Raw genomic sequence first — 18,746 nt, 5'->3', positions numbered from 1 at the left:
ATATTGAAAATACCTGATTTTGGCTTGAAGTGAGCTTGCTTGAGGCTGAAGTGGTCTTGTCTGGGTCTGGTCCATCCAGCTTGATTTCCCTGATGGTTTCCTCCTCTTGGAGTCCTTTGAGCTCTAATTGATGAAGATCTTCAAGAGTTTCCACGTGATTACCTTCAAGCTTGTCTTCTTGTTCTACTTGAAGCTTGTTGGATCCATTGCTTGTCTTGGACGTATCTTGCAGCTCTGAAGTGTTCTTTGTTGAAATCTTGATGTTTTTAGCTCCTACACCTGCCAATGAAATAGACTTACAATGGGTTTCGGTTGGAGTTGCTTCCTTGAGGCTGAGACGTGCAAAGTCCTCTGTTAGGTCCAAATCGGGTGCACTTGAGCTTTCTTGAAAAGTCGTAGATACTTGAGTGTTTCTGGACATCTCTCCAAGTTCCATGGTGCTGAGTAGAGTCTCTACAGCCTTGTTAAACCCTTCCTTGAGCCTTCTTGCCTTAGAACGAGTCATTGGTCCATCCTTAACTTCGGGAATGTTTGGTTTGTCTTGGTTTGATTCACAGCTTAGGTCGATGACCTCATCAATTTTCGAGAGGCCTTCGGGCGGAGTTGAGGAACCGTTATCTTGTGAGACTGTTCGGTACAGTGGTTGAGTTGGTCGAGATGGCTGCGTTGCAGGAAGAGGTTCTGAGGGATGAGGGAGTGGTGACCAGCCCAACCCTTCAGGCAAAGAAGCCTCAGCAGTAGATCAGTTCTAGCAAGAGAGGTAAACCAGTGTAGGGACAAAAGCGTAAGTAGGACGAGACCTAGAGGACTAGTCAGGGCGGTTAGGGATGCTTTGGGTGCAGAAGTAAGAAACACAGAGCGGCGAACTGTCCTCAGAGGGGTGGTACTGACACTCGGGTGTGCATATCAAGCTCCAGTATCCTAAGTTACAGTAGAGAGAGGTGGCAGTGGTGGTAGCAACAATAGCAATACCGCCGGAGAGGCAGATCGCAACGGCACCACGGATGTACTCCAACAGAGAGGTGGGTAGACCGAGTACCAGGCCGATCACAGGTAAACTTCAAGATTTATGGATTTTAAATTCTAGTTGTTTGTGAATTGTGTTATTATTTTTTTGTACTGTGTTAAGGTTCATAACATGAGAGAATTGTGTAGGGACCTTAATTGTGGGAGGCATTGAGTCTTACGTGCTATTTGATTCTAGAGCGTTGCATTGTTTTGTGACTCCAGAGTTCGCCGAGCGAAGCGGTATTATGGGAGAACTCGACGAGCTTTTCAGAGTCGTTAAGGTTGCTGGAGGGAAGTTTTTGGCTGTTCAGGGTCAAGCTAAAACCGTGGATGTTCAGGTGGCCGGGGAATCTATGCTGACAGATTTGATCATTTGTGCAGTGGAGCTGTATGACGTCATCTTGGGCATGGATTAGCTCAGGAATTAGATGGTACATTAGGATTGCCATCGAGGGCGTGTCTTTATCGAGAGGGAGAAGAGAAGGTTGGTCTATCAGGGTGTGAGGCCGACTTTTGGGAGTCTCGTGATCTCGACCGTGCAGGAAGAGAAGATGATCGAAAAAAGGTTGTGAGGCCTAACTAGCGACAATCGTGACCCCATAGACAGTTGGAGCAGTTAGGGTTGGAGATATTCGGGTCACTCAAGAGTTTGAGGATGTTTTTCAGTTGCAAGGGTTACCGCCATCACGGTCAGATCCTTTGACGATTGAGTTAGAACCAGGGACGATGCCAATATCTAAGGCACGCTACAGGATGGCTCCAACAGAGATGGCAGAGCTGAAGACGCAGTTAGAGGAGTTATTGGGTAAAGGTTTTATCCGGACGAGTAGTTCACCATGTAGAGCATCGGTGTTGTTTGTGAAGAAAAAGGATGAAAGTTTTCTGTTATGCATTGATTACCGGAGACTTAACCGAGTTACAGTGAAAAAAAAATATCCTTTACCACTTGTTGGATCAGCTGAGAGGGGCTACTTGGTTCTCCAAGATCGATTTGGCGTCAGGTTATCACCAGTTTCTGATTGATGAGGCAGATGTTTAAAAGACAGTGTTCTGGACAAGATATGGACATTGAGAGTTTGTGGTGATGTCGTTTGGCTTGACTAATGCACCAGCAACATTTATGAGGTTGATGAATGGTGTGTTTCTGGATCACATGGATGAGTTAGTGATAATTTTTATATACGACATTCTGGTGTATTTAAAGAGTTCTGAGGAGCATGAGGTACACTTGAGAGTTGTTTTGGAGAAGCTGCGGGAGCAGAAGCTGTTCGCTAAGTTGAGCAAGTGTAGTTTCTGGCAACGGGATATTGGTTTCCTAGGACACATTATTTCGGCGATTGGGGCGTCTGTTGATCCAGAGAAGATTTAGGCTAACAGGGAATGGCCGAGGCCGAAGAATGCTACGGAGATCCAAAGTTTTCTTGGCTTAGAGGGATATTACCGGTGATTCGTCAAGGGTTTTGCGAGTATGGCTCAAGCTATGATGAAGCTGACCGGGAAGGATGTTCCTTTTGTGTGGTCTCTAGAGTGTGAGGAGGGTTTCACGAACCTAAAGGCGATGTTGACGAGCAAACCAGTCTTGGCGTTGCCAGGGCAGGGCGAGCCATATGTGGTGTATACGGATGCATCGAGAGTGGGTCTCAGATATGCGTTAATGTAGCAGGAGAAGATGATTGCCTATGATTCACGGCAGTTGAGGAAGCATGAGGGCAACTATCCTACCCATGATCTTAAGATGGCTGCTGTTTTTTTGCCTTGAAGATTTGGAGATCTTATCTTTATGGCAGGAAGGTCAGGTGTTTACAGATCACAAGAGCTTGAAGTTCATCTTTACTCAGCCAGACCTGAATCTGAGACAGCGGAGATGGATGGAGTTGGTGGCAGATTATATAACTACAAAAAAACCTGCGTTTTGCAAATAAACTTTGCGACCGAATTATTAGTCGCATATGTTTGCGACTATTTTGTGACCTCTTAACGGCCATTTACCGACCACAATATTTACCGATGGAATATAGTCGCTATTCCGCGACTTAAACAAATATTCTTTACTTGGTCGTTAATTAGCGACGATTTTAAGACCGATTACAGACTAATTTATTATAGTCGCAAATGGGTGGCCGATGTGCGACAGATGTGCGACTCAACTTTTGGTCTGAAACGATCGTCGCAATGTAGTCTCAAATGTGCAACTAGTTAACAACCACCTATTATAGTTACACTTTTGTTGTAGTTAAGAAGAGTTGGCACAAAACACGTTAAAATGCGCGAAAGTGACCGGTTTGCGACTAGCACCTGAAGATTTTGCGACTGACACCTGATAAAGCGACCGGTTTGCGACGAATTACCAACTATCGATTTTTGTTTTTACAAATTTCACATTTTAAATTTGTTTGCATATAAAGTTAAACAATTCTACCCTTATTTGATGTTACTTAGTAATAAAATCTTAATCAAAGTCATATATATTGATGTTTACAAACAAAACATTCAAAACTACCAAATCTCTTTGTCTTGTTACATTACTCTTATGAGTAATGTTTAGGGATTTAGTAAAATATCTATATTACTTGAGTTTTGCCAAAAATTTCAACTTTAAACTAATATATGTCCTCTATAACACTATTTTGAGTGTTTTTGAGTGATATATATATCACCATTTTGGATCACTGTGTAGATTTCTAAATTTTTTCTTGTGACTAATAGATAACAGTCACAAAACAGTCGCACTATTGCCACCATTTTGTTACCATTGTTCATTTTGGGACTATGTTGCGACAACAGTTGCGACTATTTGTCAACCAATGTTGCGACTAATTTGGTACTCTTATGAGTAATGTTTAGAGATTTAGTAAACTATCTATATTACTTGAGTTTTGCAAAAAATTTCAACCTTAAACTAATATATGTCTTCTATAATACTAATATGAGTGTTTTTGAGTGATATATATCACCATTTTGGATCACAATATGTAGATTTCTAAATTTTGGCTTGTGACTAATAATAACAGTCACAAAACAGTCGCAACAGTGCCACCATTTTGTAACCATTGTTCATTTTGCGACTATTTTACGACAACTATCGCAACTATTTGCCGACCAATGTTGCGACAATTTTGGTACTAATTGTGAAATTTCTAAGATTTATGGTAAGTGTTTGGGCGATTTCGATTTCCCCCCAATTTTTTTATTTGACTCCGTTGTGCAACTAAATAGCGACCAAATGTGAAATTCATAAGGGTATAATGTTTAGGGATTGAGTATAAATTCTATATTACTTATGTTTAGGGTATAATGTTTAGGATTTTGCAAAGTTTTTCAACCTTAAAGCAATATATGGTCCTCTATAACAAACAAAAAAATCTAAAACGTATTATATATACTAATGTCTCTACCAATCTACCGATTAAGTATTCTGGCAATTTGGCAACATACTTTCCTTTACACTTATAGGACAATGGTTTGAATCTACCCAAGTTTTTCGTACATTTTAAATGACATCGCTAATCAGTCGCAAATTTTAAATGACGTCGCTAAACAGTGCGACTAATTTGCGACGAACATATATTGAAACTCTTGTTCTCGACCAATTTTTTATTTTAGTCGCTAAATAGTAAGTATTTTGCGACTAGCACCTGAAGATTTTGCGATTTTTTTGCGACTAGCACCTGAGATAGCGACCTTTTTGCAACTATTTAGCAACTCTCGATTTTTTTTTCTCAATTTTCACATTTTAAATTTGTTTGCATATAAAGTTAAACAATTCTACACTTATTTGATGTTACTTAGTAATAAAATCTTAACAAAGACATAAATATTGATGTTTACAAATAAAACATTCAGAACTACCAAATCTATTTGTCTTGTTACATTACTCTTATGAGTTATGTTTAGGGATTTAGTAAAATATCTATATTACTTGGGTTTTGCAAAAACTGTCAACCTTAAACTAATATATGTCCTCTATAACACTAATATGAGTGTTTTTGAGTAATATATATCACCATTTTGGATCACAATGTGTAGATTTCTAAACAGCCGCAACATTGCCACCATTTTGTAACTATTACCAATGTTGCGACTATTTTGCGACAACGGTTGCAACTATTTGCCGACCAATGTTGCGACTAATTTGGTACCCTTATGAGTAATGTTTAGAGATTTAGTAAAATATCTATATTACTTGACTTTTGATAAGTTTTTCAACCTTAAACTAATATATGTCCTCTATAACACTAATATGAGTGTTTTTGAGTGATATATATCATTATTTTGGATCACAATGTGTAGATTTCTAAATTTTGTCTTGTGACTAATAGTCGACAGTCACAAAAGAGTTGCAAAATTGCCAATATTTTGTAACTATGGTTCATTTAGCGACTACATTGCGACAACTCTTGTAACTATTTTCCGACCAATATTGCGACTAATTTGGTACTAATCGCGAAATTTCTAAGATTTTTGCTAAGTGTTTGGGCGATTCGATTTCCCCCCAATTTTTTTTATTTGTCACTAGGTTGCGACTAAAGAGCGACCAATATACTTAATTATTAGGTTAAAACAAACTCTATTCTTCACTTTCTCATTTCCCCCAAATTTAGATCTAGGGTTTTCATTTCTCTCTCAAACTCGCGATTTGCGATTCTTCTTCTCCAAACTCCTCAAAATCCCTTAAATCGTCTCAAAACTCTTAAATTTCTTCGAATCTCAAACCCAAAATTCGTTCCTTTCCTCTGGGTTCGAATCGATTGTCCCAAACCCTAAATTTCGACTCAAATCTCAGTGTATTTCTGCGATTTTCATGGCTCCTAAAGGTAAATCGTCACGAGGCCGCGGTGGGGGCAAGAACACGAGAGCAGCAGCCGCTGGAGGAGGCCAGAAGGCCAAAGCAGTAGCCGCTGGAGGAGGCGAGGACTCTAGAGCAGTAGCCGCTGATCCACGCGAGAACAATAGAGCAGCAGCCACTAGAAGAGGCGAGACCAGTCGCCGCGGAGGCGGCCAGACCAGTAGCCATGGAGGAGTCCAGACCAGTAGTCGCGGAGGGGACCAAACCAGTAGCCGGGGAGGAGTCCAGACCAGTAGCCGCGGAGGGGGTCAAACCAATAGCCATGGAGGAGTCAGAACCTATGTTGGTCAGAGACCACCACTCACTACGAGTGGGGTCGGAACATCTTCTCACTCATCAAACCCATCAGCGACACAGTCTGCGACCCAATCCCATGGGACTCGTCCTCTCAGTATACAGTCTCCTCCTCCTTAGCCGCAGCATCAGCCACAACAACCGCTTCCTCCTCTCCAGCCTCTACCGGAAGATGATGCGAATCTCCAAGGCTCACCTGAATAACAAAACCAACTCCATGGAGAAGAAGAGGATGACGAACAGGACGCTGATCCAGCTGGAGACTACCAAGACATGCTGGATCGTTTACTAGCCTTTGCAGGCCGAGAAAATCTACCTCTTCTGTCTAGACACCCAATACCAGGCGTTGAAACACTCTGGTACTAACTCTGTCCCTCTGTCTAGTAGTTAATTTTGTTAGTTGTTGTTGTTCTGTTAATCGCATTGGTTTGACAATTGTTAGTTGTTGTTGTTCTGTTTCTAATTTGCTAGTGATTGATTCATTTAAGCATCATATAATTTGAATGTGTTTTATGGTCTCTAAATAGAGATGTTTCTGTCCCAAGTTTGTAGGATATGTTTGTTCTGTGAGAATCCTTTTTGCTATATCTGCTTTCATCTGACTGATTGTTATTGAAAACCTTCACAGTCTCTCTTAGCTTGAAATAGAGGATTGAAATCTAGACGTTTCAGTCCCAAATATGTATGCTATGTTTGTTCTGTGAGAATCCTTTTGCTATATCTAATCTCTTGTGCTTGATTTATATGTTGAAACAGAGATTGGGTATTGTTGTTTATTAGTCTATATGAAAGCTGCTTTATGTAGACTAATAGCCTGTTATTGTAACAGGTTTAACCGGCAAAAGGGTGTGCTGTCCCGAGCAATTTCCAGAATATTTAGGAGGAAGTTTGATGGGCCTTACTACAGCTGGAAGGTTACTCCAATAGACATACAAGAGAGATATTTCAGAACCTTTGCGGTAATAATGTTTCTATATTAATGTCATTCTCTTTTTGCTGTAGTATATAGAATGTTACTAACTTACTGTTTGTGTTATGTAGCGGGAGTTTAATTGGGATTCTAGGATTAGTGGCCTTGTGAGAGCAGGATTCTTTGTTATAGCCAAGAAACGGATAAAAGGGATTATTAGTCAAGTGAAGAAGACAGGTGTACAACCAACTTGGATTCGTAAGACACTTTGGGCTGAGATGCAGCGGTTTTGGAAAACTGCTGATGCTATAGAGAGGAGTGAGAATGCTTCACAATGCAGAAATTCTGATCGTGGCGGACTTGGAGTGCACAAACACTTAGCCGGTCAGAAATCTTTTATCCAAGTTCACCAAGAGATGGTAAGATGTTTCTTTCCATCCAAACACTTTACTTTCACAGAATTTTTAATATTTCTACACTTGATAATCTATTTGTCTTTTATTTTAGGAGGAAGAGTTGGGGCGTCCAGTTTCACTTAGTGTATTATTTATGAGAACGAATACTAGAGCTGATGGATCTTTTATGGATCAAAAGTCTAAACAAGTTGTTGAGGCGTATATGAAGACACTTTAAGAGAGATTGGCTGAACTGGAAGAAGAGGGTCAGGATACTACAGAGATTTCCTCTGAACATTCTCAGCATTACTGAATGTTTGTTTTTGTCTTTACTTTAATGAATGTTTTTACTTTACTGAATATTTGTTTTTTTTTTGTTTCAGTGTACTCATATAGATGACCAAGGCAACCCTTATGGCCTTGGATCTCTTGCGGAGAGTTATGAAAAAGGAAGGAGAGTTATGCAAGCTCTTCTTCTACAGTTACAGTTGTTGAGCTTCAAGAGCAGTTACGGCGCAAGATCTCTGATCAGGATGCTGAAAATGCAAGATGTGATGCGGAGCACCGCACATCTCAAGCTCGGATCGCCAGCTTGGAGAAGCTCATCCTCTTTATGAAAGAAAAGGATCCTGACTTAGCAGCCTTCATGTCTTCTTCTCCACTCCTGCAACCAGAAGTCATCATACCACCTAGCACACAAACAGGCACCCTTTCAACAACCACAGAAGCAGCAATCCAACCAGCATGACTCGCACCTACTGAAACCACACCAGCCTCTCCTTTATCTAACACTGATTCAAACCCTATGAACTAGTTTTTTATTTGCATATGTTTTTGTGTTGTATAATACTTTGTTAGGATGGTTTTTATTAGTGTTTTTGAATGATGGATTATGAGTAATGTGAAATCAGTATTGCAGGTTTGGGATTATTTGTTGAAAGCGATTTTGCAGGTTTGGGATTATTAACGTGTAACCAATCTGTGACCAAACTAATTAACAAATGTGACCAATCTGTGACCAAACTAATTAATAAATGTGACCAATCTGTGACCAAACTAATTACAAGAAACTCCAAATCTAGTATCAAAATGTTTACTAATAGAAGACTCTTTTGCTACACAACAATGAGAGTCTTAAATTGGTCGCAAACTATTAAGACTCTTTTACGACTAAATTGGTACTAAAAGATATATCGTCTGTGACTAATGTGGGACTAAATATTCGATCCAAGAACTTTTTCGTTTGAACCGAACAAGTCGCAAACTAGTTGCTAACTTACATTTGTCGCTCTTTAGTCGGAAATTTACAACGACATTAGCTCATCACAGATTAGTTGTTAATATGCGACGCTATAATTTATGTTGGAAAACCGTCGCAAATTAGCGACTATCTTAGTTAGTCGGGAAAGCATCGCAAAACCCTATTTTACGACCGTTTTGCAACAAATATGGGAGTCGCAAATGACGTGTTTTCTTGTAGTATAATTATAATCTGGAGATAGCTTACTATCCCGAGAAAGCTAATTTAGTTGCTGATTCTTTAAGCCGGAAGCGAGTGGCTTCGGCTCAAGAGCGTGACTTGGAGTCATTGGTTTATGAGATCAGTACGTTGAGATTATGTGCTACTTCGTAGGAACCATTGGGTTTGAAAGCAGCTAATCATGCAGATCTTCTGTGCAGGGTGTGATTGACTCAGCAGTTAGATGAGGCACCGATTAAGGATTCCAAGGTTGAGGGTTCTGAGTATCAAGTCTTTGCTAATGGGATGATTCTAGTGCACGGACGAGTATACATGCCTAGAGACAAGAATTTGAGGCAAGAGACCTTGATTGAGGCTCATGCGAGCAAGTTTTCGATTCATCCAGGGGCGACTAAGATGTACCAATATCGGAAACGGTATTATCACTGGGTCGGGATGAAGAAAGATGTTGCTAGGTGGATTGCAGCTTGCGATGTGTGTCAGTTAGTGAAGGCTGAGCATCGGAATCCAGGTGGTTTGTTGCAGAGTTTACCCCTTCCAGAGTGGAAGTGGGATATGATTACGATGGATTTCGTGGTGGGGTTGCCTACTTCTCGGACCAAGGATGCTATATGGGTTATTGTTGATCGTCTGACGAAGTTAGCGCAGTTTTTGGCCATAAAGAAGACCGATGGGACTGAGGATTTGGCTAAAAATTATGTGCAGGAGGTAGTGAGACGTCATGAAGTACCTATGAGTATAGTGTCAGACCGGAACCCTAAATTCATTTCAGCATTCTGGAGGGCGTTCCAGGCGGAGATGGGTACTAATGTGCATCTGAGTACAGCTTATCATCCTCAGACGGATGGACAATCTGAGAGGACCATTCAGACTCTTGAGGATTTGCTGAGGATGAGTGTACTGGATTGAGATGGTCATTAGGCGGATCATCTAGGCTTGATGGATTTTTCTTATAATAATAGCTACCAAGCAAATTTTAGGATGACTCCTTTTGAGGCGTTGTATGGGACACCATGTCGTACACTTTTATGTTGGACCTAAGTGGGAGAGATGAGTCTTTATGATGAAGGTTTTGTAAAGAAGACCTCGAAGAAGATTCGGGTTTTGAAGCTAAACATGAAAGAAGCTCAGGATTAGCAAAAGAGTTATGCTGATAAGTGGAGGAGAGAGCTTGAGTTTGAGGTGGGAGAAAGTGTCTATCTCAAGATGGCGATGTTGAGGGGTCCAAACAGGTCCATAACCAAGAACAAGTTGAGTCCGAGGTATATGGGTCCGTTTAAGATTGTTGAGCGAGTTAGACCGGTTGCTTATCGGTTAGAGTTATCGGAGATTATGCAGGCATTTCATAAGGTTTACAATGTGTCGATGCTGAAGAAGTGCTTGCATAAGGATGATGAAGTATTGGCTAAGATTCCCGCAGATCTTCAGCCCAACATGACCTTGGAGGCAAGGCCAGTGAGGGTTCTCGAGAGGAATGTAAGGCATGATCGTCGGAAAAAGACGCTGATGATCAAGGTTTTGTGGGATTGTGATGGTGTTGAGGAGAAAACTTGGGAACCAGAGGCGAGGATGAAAGCGAGATTCAAGAAGTGGTTTGAGAAATAGGCGGAGGCTTGAGCTTATCATCGATGATCCCAGTTTCAGATATTGAGAATTTTGTTTTTGTTATTTCATTATGTAATTAGCTTAAGATTGTAACGATTGTTGCATTTTAGAGTTTTAATAAGATCAGTATTTTTTATGGACTGATGACTTGTGATGTCATGAAAAATTTAAGAAACATGAGATTCTAAAACGAAATCCTAAGAAAAATTAAAACTTAACTTATACTCGGGAAGAGAGTATGTGAAATAGCCTGAGTGACTGGGATGTTTCTGATGGCTTGAGAGAGTGGTCATTGTTGAGATGGTATTTCAGAGTGGGAATATGGGTGATGAGTATGACATTGCGATGTTGCATGCGAACCACGTAGGGTAGTTCTGGTCGGAGATGCTTTTAGACACATAGACATGATTTCTTAGAGGACGGTTTGGTCCTAGAAAACTCGTTAGGAAATGAATACTTTCTCTGGTAACGAGAGCTCGTAAAGTTATACAGTCCAGAGTTTAACTGGTATGGATATTATACCCAGAGCGCGTAAGGTTATATAGCCCAGGGTGTGAGTGGTACGGATATGATACCTAGAGCTCGTAAGATTATACGAACCAGAATGAGAGTGGTATGAGTATGATACCCAGAGCTCGTAAGGTCGTACGGTCCTGAGTGAGAGTGGTATGAGTGTGATACCGATAGCTCGAGGGACTCTGGGGCCTGAGATTGAGAGTGGTATGGAGTACCCAGAACTCGAAAGACCTTGCATCAGAGAGTGGAGGGGTATGAGGTGAGTTGTGAGCAATGACTCTGTGATGCGAGTCTAATGCATAATGACTAGATGAAGACCTTAGCGGTTGATAGTAACCGATCTATTGTTAGGATTGTGTTGGCTGGGTTGGCCAACAAATTGAGCAATCGTCGCGACGATCGTGGGTTGAGGTCATTTCAGATGGACTATATCGTCGAGGACGAATCTCTGTAAGTGGGGGAGAATTGTAACATCCCGAACCCATAATGGGGGGGGGGGGGTGGTGTCGGTCGACACCAATAATTTCTGGTTTGACTAGTTCGTTTTGAATTTCCGATTTAGTCAGGAATTGATTTGGAAAACCCTAGGTCTCGTTTTAAAAACGACACAGCCTCCTATCTCTCCATTCTTTGAGTGCTTTGTCGTTCCAGAGAAGAGAGAAAGAGAGAGTTGGCTTTGTGGTTGATCTAGAGAGAAAAGAGAAGGGTTTGAGTGAGTTAAGAAGAGAAGAAAAGCTTGTTTTTGGTGTTAGAAAGAGGAGGAGGAGCAGATCAGCGGATGTGGGTTGAGAGAAGGTTGTTGTGGTATTGGATTCTGCTGTTCTTTGTCTCAAATCAATCCTAAATCGAGGTGAGTGCGTGACCATAGCTTATCTAAGCAAGTTGGGGAAGTTTTGATGATTTGATGAGTGTATAGGTTAATTAAAAATGATTTGAGGAGTGTTTGTTGGTTCATTTGGTCTTGTATGCTTGTGTTCTGCCTTGGTTCGTGGGAGACTCGACGTGGACAGTAGAGAGGCGAGCCAAGGCGAGGTGCATTTTTTCAGGTCTGCTGCAGGTGTCTGGTGACGATCGACACCAAGAGGGTGTCGGTCGACACCAGGTCTGGCTGGAAGCTTTTCAGCTTCCTGAAATTGCCTGGTTTGATTTGTTGATTGGTTTTGCTTTGTGTCTTGATTTTTCTATCTTGCTTGTGTGTATAGCATGTTGATGGGAAGATCGCCTCACTAAGTATTTGTGATAATACTTACGCATCTCTATATTTATGGTGCATGTAAAGAAAAAGTGTGACGTAGAATCATGGCAAGGAAGAGAGGATAAAGGTTTTGTGTGTTTCTATTGATCCTAAGCAACCAATTTAACAAGCAAATACCGAATTCGAAAGCGTAAAAAGAGAACTAAACAGCAAGTAAACAAGAGCAAGAAGTAAACTAAAGACCAGAAACTATCATGCATAAGCTTTGGAAAAGAAACTAGCAACCTAACAATGCAGAGAAACGATCTAGGCCTAACAGGTCGAGATGGTCAACAGAGACTAACAGAAACAAGATTTAAACAATCAATAGAGATAAAGGGTCTTGAGGAATGGGGTAATCGATTATGGCAGTCTCCTTAGTCTACCTAGGTGGTTAACAAACTCAATCAAGCTATCCCTAGACAATAGATTCGAATACAAATCAATCCACTCTCGTGACAGAGATTCTCAAGCTAAATCACTTTCATACTCAATTCTCATTGAAGAAATATAACCTAGCAGGCATTATGATTCAATCTAATAGAGTCAATAAGCATTCTAAACATCCAATCTCTTGGGCTAGAGTATGCAAATCTCTGGAATAGTTGGTTCAGACATTTCATCAAACACCTTTTGGGTGTGGAAATGTCTGAGATCAACTTCCAATTGATCAGAGAAGAAGTAGCATTAAGATCTACTAAACCAGAAGGGAAATCAAGCAATTCTACACTTAACCACCTAAATATACTAAGGATTCCACACCTAATCTATCCCATCCTCAAGAACCCTAATCCACTACTCAAGAACACTGAAGAACATCATGCATAAAAACCCAGAAAACGTTTCAAACCCAGAAATCATTAAAAAGCAAGTATGTTATAGATAAGAGGCAGATCTACAACTATGATGAAGAAACGAAATCCAAAAACTCAAAGGATCAACAGGAAAAACGATTACAAAAACTAGGGTTTATGAGAGAAAAGAAGAATATCTGCTGGGTAAAAGGAATATCCGCTGGACAATAGCATGTACCCCTATTTATAGGAAATACAAGGTTGCCCTAATTGGCTACAGGACAAAATAGAGAGTCGGTGGAGGCCAACTCGACGTGACGTCGAGCCAGCCACGTCGAGACCGTCTAATCTTCAAAGGTGGCGCCTTGACGTCCATCTCGACGTGTCATCGAGTCTGTCTGGTCGAGACTGCTCCCAGTCTGCTTCTTGGCGTCCTACTCGACGTGTCGTAGAGCCTGCAGGTCGAGACTGCTCCCAGTCTGCTTCTTGGCGTCCTACTCGACGTGTCGTAGAGCCTGCAGGTCGAGACTGCTCCTGGGTGATCTTGAACGACTTCATTCCTCTCCAATTCGATCCCAAGTCTAGCTCCAAGGTCGTGTTGGTTCCTCCTTGCTCCATCAAGTCCCAAATAAGCTCCAAAGTACCTAAAACTCATCCAATATGCAACATGCTATGCCATGCAATGCAAATCGTACTAAGTGATGAAAATCTTATGAAAAAGGACTATTAATGCAATGAAACAGAGAGGAAACTAAGCTAAATGCATAAGAAATGTGTGCTAAAAAGAGGTAAAATACAGAGATATCAATGATCTAGGAACTCGTTTGGTTGCATTTTATTATGTTGTTGGAACCCGTTTTAGAACTACGCTATGATTGCTGGTTATTTCTGGACATATTGGTTGGATTGTTTATATATAAGAAGTTGCATTTGGACTTGTTGGTTGTTGTTGTTTTATCGGTTGATTTAATTAAGTATTTATGGGGATATTTAATTATGTTTAAAAAAAAAATGGGTCGGGGCATCACAGTATCTACGACCGATGTATAATTCATTTTTCTTTTTTCTCCCAGACGAACCATAAATACATCATAAATTAATAACCCTGTTATAGGAATAGAAAACGTATTTAAATAAATCCATCTCCAAAGCGCATTATAATTCCATAAGAACGTATATTATTGACCTATTTTTGTTTCCACATTAAAAACCAAGATTCTAAAATAATCTATAACCGATAAAATGTGAACATAAACAAATTTGTCTCTAAACTCTAGACACATATTGTAACTTGATTGATATAAAGAAAATAGATGTGAAAATTGTTATTTATTTTGAAACTTATAGAACATCTCTATTGGTAAGAACTTTTATAAGCGTATTTTATAAAACTATTATTATATTTTATTATAATTTATTTATTGAATTAAATTTTGTAGTTAATAAAAAAAATTGAACCACGCAAAGTGTAACAAGAATTTCTTAAGAGGGACTCATGAGTTCTTGTTTAAGAACGCATCCCACTCCATCTCTCCTATTTTTATGTTCTTATATTATTAAAGGAAGTATCTAAATCTGATATATACCCAATGAAGATGTTCTTACCGTCCTTAAAGTCCCACTACTACTCAACCCAGTAGATTTTTCCAACAGATAACTTGTACTGTCATACAAATTTATTATTCTTTTTTTTTTTTTCGCCAACAAATTTATTATTCTTAAAAATCAGTAATTTACTCTTATTGTTGAACAAAAGAAAAAACTTCATCTTTCTGCCAAAAAGTAATTATTTATTTTTTATTTTTCAAAATCCCGCAGATAACCCGTAAATCCGAAGGTTTTTTTTTTTTTTTTTTTAAACCTGAAGGTTTCACTCGTAAAAACTCTCATTATAAAACCATGTCTCGCAAAACCCGCTCTTGACCCTCACCCGGCTCGTGACAGAGCAGTCGGGGCAGGAATCGAAAGCTTTGGTTCATATTGACAGACCTAACAATCAGGGCCGGCCCATGGGTAAAGCCCATGAAGCAAGGGCTTTAGGCATCAAATAATTATAAGTAGTTTTAAGGACATCAATTTTTAAAATGTTACTGTGGTCTAGTGGTTAGATTGAAGTCTTTTGTTATACAGGTCACGGTTTTGAATCCCATACATGTAAAAACCTGTATTTTTTTTTTATAACAACTTTTGTTAATGGGCCAAAAAAATTTTTGCTTTAGGCACTCAAATAGTTTGGGCCGGCCCTGCTAACAATTACCTTTAAATTTTTACACAAAAAATTGGTAATAAAATAGCAAAATAGTTGAATACTCCATTTTGTCTCACCTACCCATTAAATCAGATCTCAATCACAAAATAGTATCATTTATTTATAAAATATTCCAACACATTTCGTCATTTCTCTAGCTTTTCATAGTCACCATTTTTTTTTTGTTTGACCTCAAACTCCTACGTTTCTAAGCTCTTCTCTTTGCTTCGATTCCCAAAAGGTGAGTTCTTAATCTTCATATTCTTCTTCAATGTCCAGGTTTGTGATTTAATTGTCATTTCCTTTAGATTTTTTTTTTTTTTTTTTTTTACTCTGTACTTTTTGGTATTGGACAAAGATCCTCCCGACCAATTCTGTTAAATGATTGTTGTCTGTAAGATTAAGATCGACATTACACAACTACAAGTTTGTCTAGCTCAATGATTAGATTCTTAATTAATTAGTCGATAGTCTTGTCTCTGTAATAATTGACTTGGGTTTTTGAAATTAATGTTAAATTTGCCAAATTAACATTTTTGTAGGGTTTAAAGAAGTTATGAACCCTAATCCAGTGACTAATGGGTTTGTTAAACCTGTTCCTACTGAAGAAGAACAAGCAAAGGTAACTTTAACTTTGCTCATTGTTTTAGAGTTAGGTTTAAATCAGATTTGTGATACTTTTCTGTGTGTTTGTTATTAATTTGACTTTAGATAGAGGAAGTGAGGAAGCTGCTAGGGCCATTACCGGAGAAACTTTCGAGTTTTTGTTCCGATGATGCGGTTTTGAGGTATCTAAGGGCGAGGAATTGGCATGTCAAGAAAGCTACTAAGATGCTTAAAGAAACTTTGAAATGGAGAGTTCAATACAAACCTGAGGAGATTTGTTGGGTAAATATTGAATTATGAAGTAACATTGTTGTGATCTTGTTGATATGTTTGACCAATGTGTTTGTTTCTTTGTGTAGGAGGAAATAGCTGGTGAAGCAGAGACAGGGAAGATATATAGGTCAAGTTGTGTCGATAAACTTGGACGACCTGTTCTTATCATGAGACCGAGTGTTGAGGTTTGTTCATCCTTAATTGCAATGCAGAGAGTGTATTTTTTTTGTGGCTCTGGTCTAGTTTGATCTTATATTTTGTTTCACTCAAATGTTTGAGTTGTTCAGAATTCTAAGTCAGTGAAAGGCCAGATTAGATATCTTGTGTATTGTATGGAGAATGCAGTTCAAAATTTGCCACCAGGGGAGGAACAGATGGTGTGGATGATAGATTTCCACGCCTATAGCTTGGCGAATATATCTTTAAGAACTACGAAAGAAACCGCTCATGTATTACAAGAACATTACCCTGAGCGATTAGCTTTTGCCGTTCTCTACAATCCTCCCAAGTTCTTTGAACCCTTCTGGAAGGTAATTAAAATCTGTAGGATCTCACTGTCAGTAATGTTATGTTGGTCTAACGCGTAATGGGTGTGACTTTATAGGTGGCGAGGCCCTTCTTAGAGCCGAAGACACGGAACAAAGTGAAGTTTGTTTACTCAGATGACCCAAACACTAAGCAGATAATGGAAGAGAACTTTGATATGGAGAAAATGGAGTCAGCGTTTGGTGGTAACGATGACTCGGGTTTCAACATAAACAAGCATTCCGAGAGGATGAAAGAAGATGACAAGAAAAGACTGGCTGCCATGGAGGACATACCTTCCGCTTCTCTAGACTCACTCAGCATCTTATCGGTCTCTGATGGTACAGCCTCTAACAGTGCTCACCCTAGCTCTCAGGATGTTTCTGAGGACGAGCATCAACCTCAGGGAAAGGGATCTATCCCTTGATGAGTATCGAATGTTTGTAACTTCCTTCTGAGATTCTAGCTGCAATCATTGTATGTTTTTGTATCCTGTTCTCCACCGCGATGAGATTCAATATGTATTTTTTCGATTAGTAATAAAACCAAGACAGAGAAGTGCAATAAAATGCACGAACATACAAGCTCCAGTTACATTTTAATACCACAGGTTGCAGTATACCCTGATACAACATACTTAACAAAACACCGAAACTAGTCCTCGGTTTCTTGATATAGCTTCATGATATCCGCACAACCCGGCATAGCAGCATCCCTCAGAAATCCCATGTTGTTAGCAAAACGGTCATCTGAAGCAATACCGTTAAAACGAGTGAGAGTCACACGGGCACGGTCATGGCCAGGGGAGACATTAGAACACCGTAACTGAGAGCTACGAACCAACATTGCATCACAGAACTGATCATCGTGATCCTCGTTAACCAAAATCTTGTATGATCCTGTCGAGTCAGTTCTCGCCTCGTGGCTATACGTTAACTCCATTGTCCTCCTGTCTTTACATTCTAATCTAACCACCGCACCTATATATTCATAGTAGTATAATCAATCACATTAAAGATCTCAAATCTACGTTAGTACGAAACCCGAAAACGTAGATCAGATTCTCAAGAATGAAGATATATTTAAAACTCTACAGATCCAGAAGTTCAAAAACTGATTCCAAGTCCATAACAACGATCTGAAACTAATAATTGGCAAAAATGTAAACCGATCAAGATCCATAACTGAATTTGTAAATCCGATTCGATACCGCGAAAATCAAGAGGAAACTAGATCTTGGATGTTTATGGACGTACCATGGATATAAGTAGAGGCTGGAGTTTCGAAACCAGCGAGGCAAGTGTCGCAGTAGACACGGCCTCGCACGACGAACGGGTTCTTGTTCGGTCTAGCCGCGATGGCTAGAACCGGTAAAAAGCAGAGAACCACCAATAAAACTGCTTTAGACATTATGCAAGAAAGATTTTTAACAGGAAAAGATTCACAGAGGATTAGGTTTTAAAAGAGAGGACACAGAAGAGTAATGAGTGTGAATGGAAGTGGCCAGTGGGCACTTAAGTGTCGTTTAAACGTGAAAACAGACACAATGATTGAGGCGCGTGAAGTGGTGTTTTCTCGTACGCGGTGAAGTAGAGAAACCGTTGGTGATGTAATTGTAGTATCGGGATATTTGATGACGTGGCTTAATGTTATTCGCTGTGTGTTGGTTCTGAAAAACGCTTAAAGTAGCAGATTAGTGTGTTGCCTTTAGTCAAAATTCAAAAAGTAAGAATGCCTAAGGGCATGATTATAGGTAGTCTCTTAGAAATATCTCTTAGCAATATTTAAGTGATTGCTAATCGAATCAAAATTTTACGGATATTCGGATTTTTCGAATCGAATCAAAACGAATACCGAGTCGAAGTGGATCTAACGAATATTTTGTCCAGGCCTACTTATTAGATACTCCTCCATCAAACAAAAATAATTGATCATACGGTCTTCAAGTAAGTATTTTTGTTTGATGGAGGAGTATCTAGTAAGATTTACTTACTTGAAGACCGTATGATCAA

The 18,746-nt window shown here is 39.6% G+C and overlaps 3 protein-coding genes across 5 annotated transcripts; 2 read left to right on the top strand and 1 right to left on the bottom strand.

The window, feature by feature from the left end:
* The first annotated feature begins 5,809 nt into the window (after nucleotides 1-5,809).
* Nucleotides 5,810-6,268, top strand: LOC9310612 (circumsporozoite protein). Its single transcript, XM_021021495.1, has one exon. It carries the CDS (start codon nucleotides 5,810-5,812, stop codon nucleotides 6,266-6,268), a length of 459 nt encoding a protein of 152 aa, XP_020877154.1.
* A 9,187-nt stretch (nucleotides 6,269-15,455) lies between these two features.
* LOC9308480 (random slug protein 5) lies at nucleotides 15,456-17,313 on the top strand. 3 transcript variants are annotated; one of them, XM_021021830.1, is made up of 6 exons: nucleotides 15,456-15,609; nucleotides 15,873-15,952; nucleotides 16,042-16,218; nucleotides 16,296-16,394; nucleotides 16,497-16,739; nucleotides 16,814-17,313. In XM_021021830.1, the coding sequence occupies exons 2-6, from the start codon at nucleotides 15,887-15,889 to the stop codon at nucleotides 17,159-17,161; spliced, it is 933 nt and encodes a 310-aa protein (XP_020877489.1). In that variant the 5' UTR covers nucleotides 15,456-15,609; nucleotides 15,873-15,886; the 3' UTR covers nucleotides 17,162-17,313. The 3 variants fall into 3 exon arrangements, with proteins under 3 accessions (XP_020877489.1, XP_002874544.1, XP_020877488.1); XM_002874498.2 differs by having other exon boundaries at nucleotides 15,457-15,571; XM_021021829.1 differs by lacking the exon at nucleotides 15,456-15,609 and adding an exon at nucleotides 15,651-15,724.
* LOC9310611 (protein DOWNSTREAM OF FLC) lies at nucleotides 17,243-18,299 on the bottom strand. Its single transcript, XM_021021863.1, has 2 exons — nucleotides 17,991-18,299; nucleotides 17,243-17,714 (listed from the first exon to the last, which is right to left on the bottom strand). Exons 1-2 carry the CDS (start codon nucleotides 18,142-18,144, stop codon nucleotides 17,389-17,391), a joined length of 480 nt encoding a protein of 159 aa, XP_020877522.1. The 5' UTR covers nucleotides 18,145-18,299; the 3' UTR covers nucleotides 17,243-17,388.
* Between the last annotated feature and the right edge of the window lie 447 nt (nucleotides 18,300-18,746).

Source organism: Arabidopsis lyrata, assembly GCF_000004255.2.
Source record: "Arabidopsis lyrata subsp. lyrata unplaced genomic scaffold ARALYscaffold_6, whole genome shotgun sequence".
In the NCBI taxonomy this organism is placed as follows: Eukaryota; Viridiplantae; Streptophyta; class Magnoliopsida; order Brassicales; family Brassicaceae; genus Arabidopsis; species Arabidopsis lyrata.
This window is presented reverse-complemented; position numbering and strand designations above follow the sequence as displayed.

Excerpts from the sequence above, each read along its gene's own strand:
- LOC9310612 (XM_021021495.1), top strand. The coding sequence starts at position 5,810 with ATGGCTCCTAAAGGTAAATCGTCACGAGGCCGCGGTGGGGGCAAGAAC.
- LOC9308480 (XM_021021829.1), top strand. Across the intron at positions 16,395-16,496 it reads TCATGAGACCGAGTGTTGAG|AATTCTAAGTCAGTGAAAGG; the intron begins GTTTGTTCATCC and ends TGAGTTGTTCAG. Across the intron at positions 16,740-16,813 it reads TCTTTGAACCCTTCTGGAAG|GTGGCGAGGCCCTTCTTAGA; the intron begins GTAATTAAAATC and ends GTGACTTTATAG.
- LOC9310611 (XM_021021863.1), bottom strand. The coding sequence starts at position 18,144 with ATGTCTAAAGCAGTTTTATTGGTGGTTCTCTGCTTTTTACCGGTTCTA. Across the intron at positions 17,715-17,990 it reads AGCCTCTACTTATATCCATG|GTGCGGTGGTTAGATTAGAA; the intron begins GTACGTCCATAA and ends ATGAATATATAG.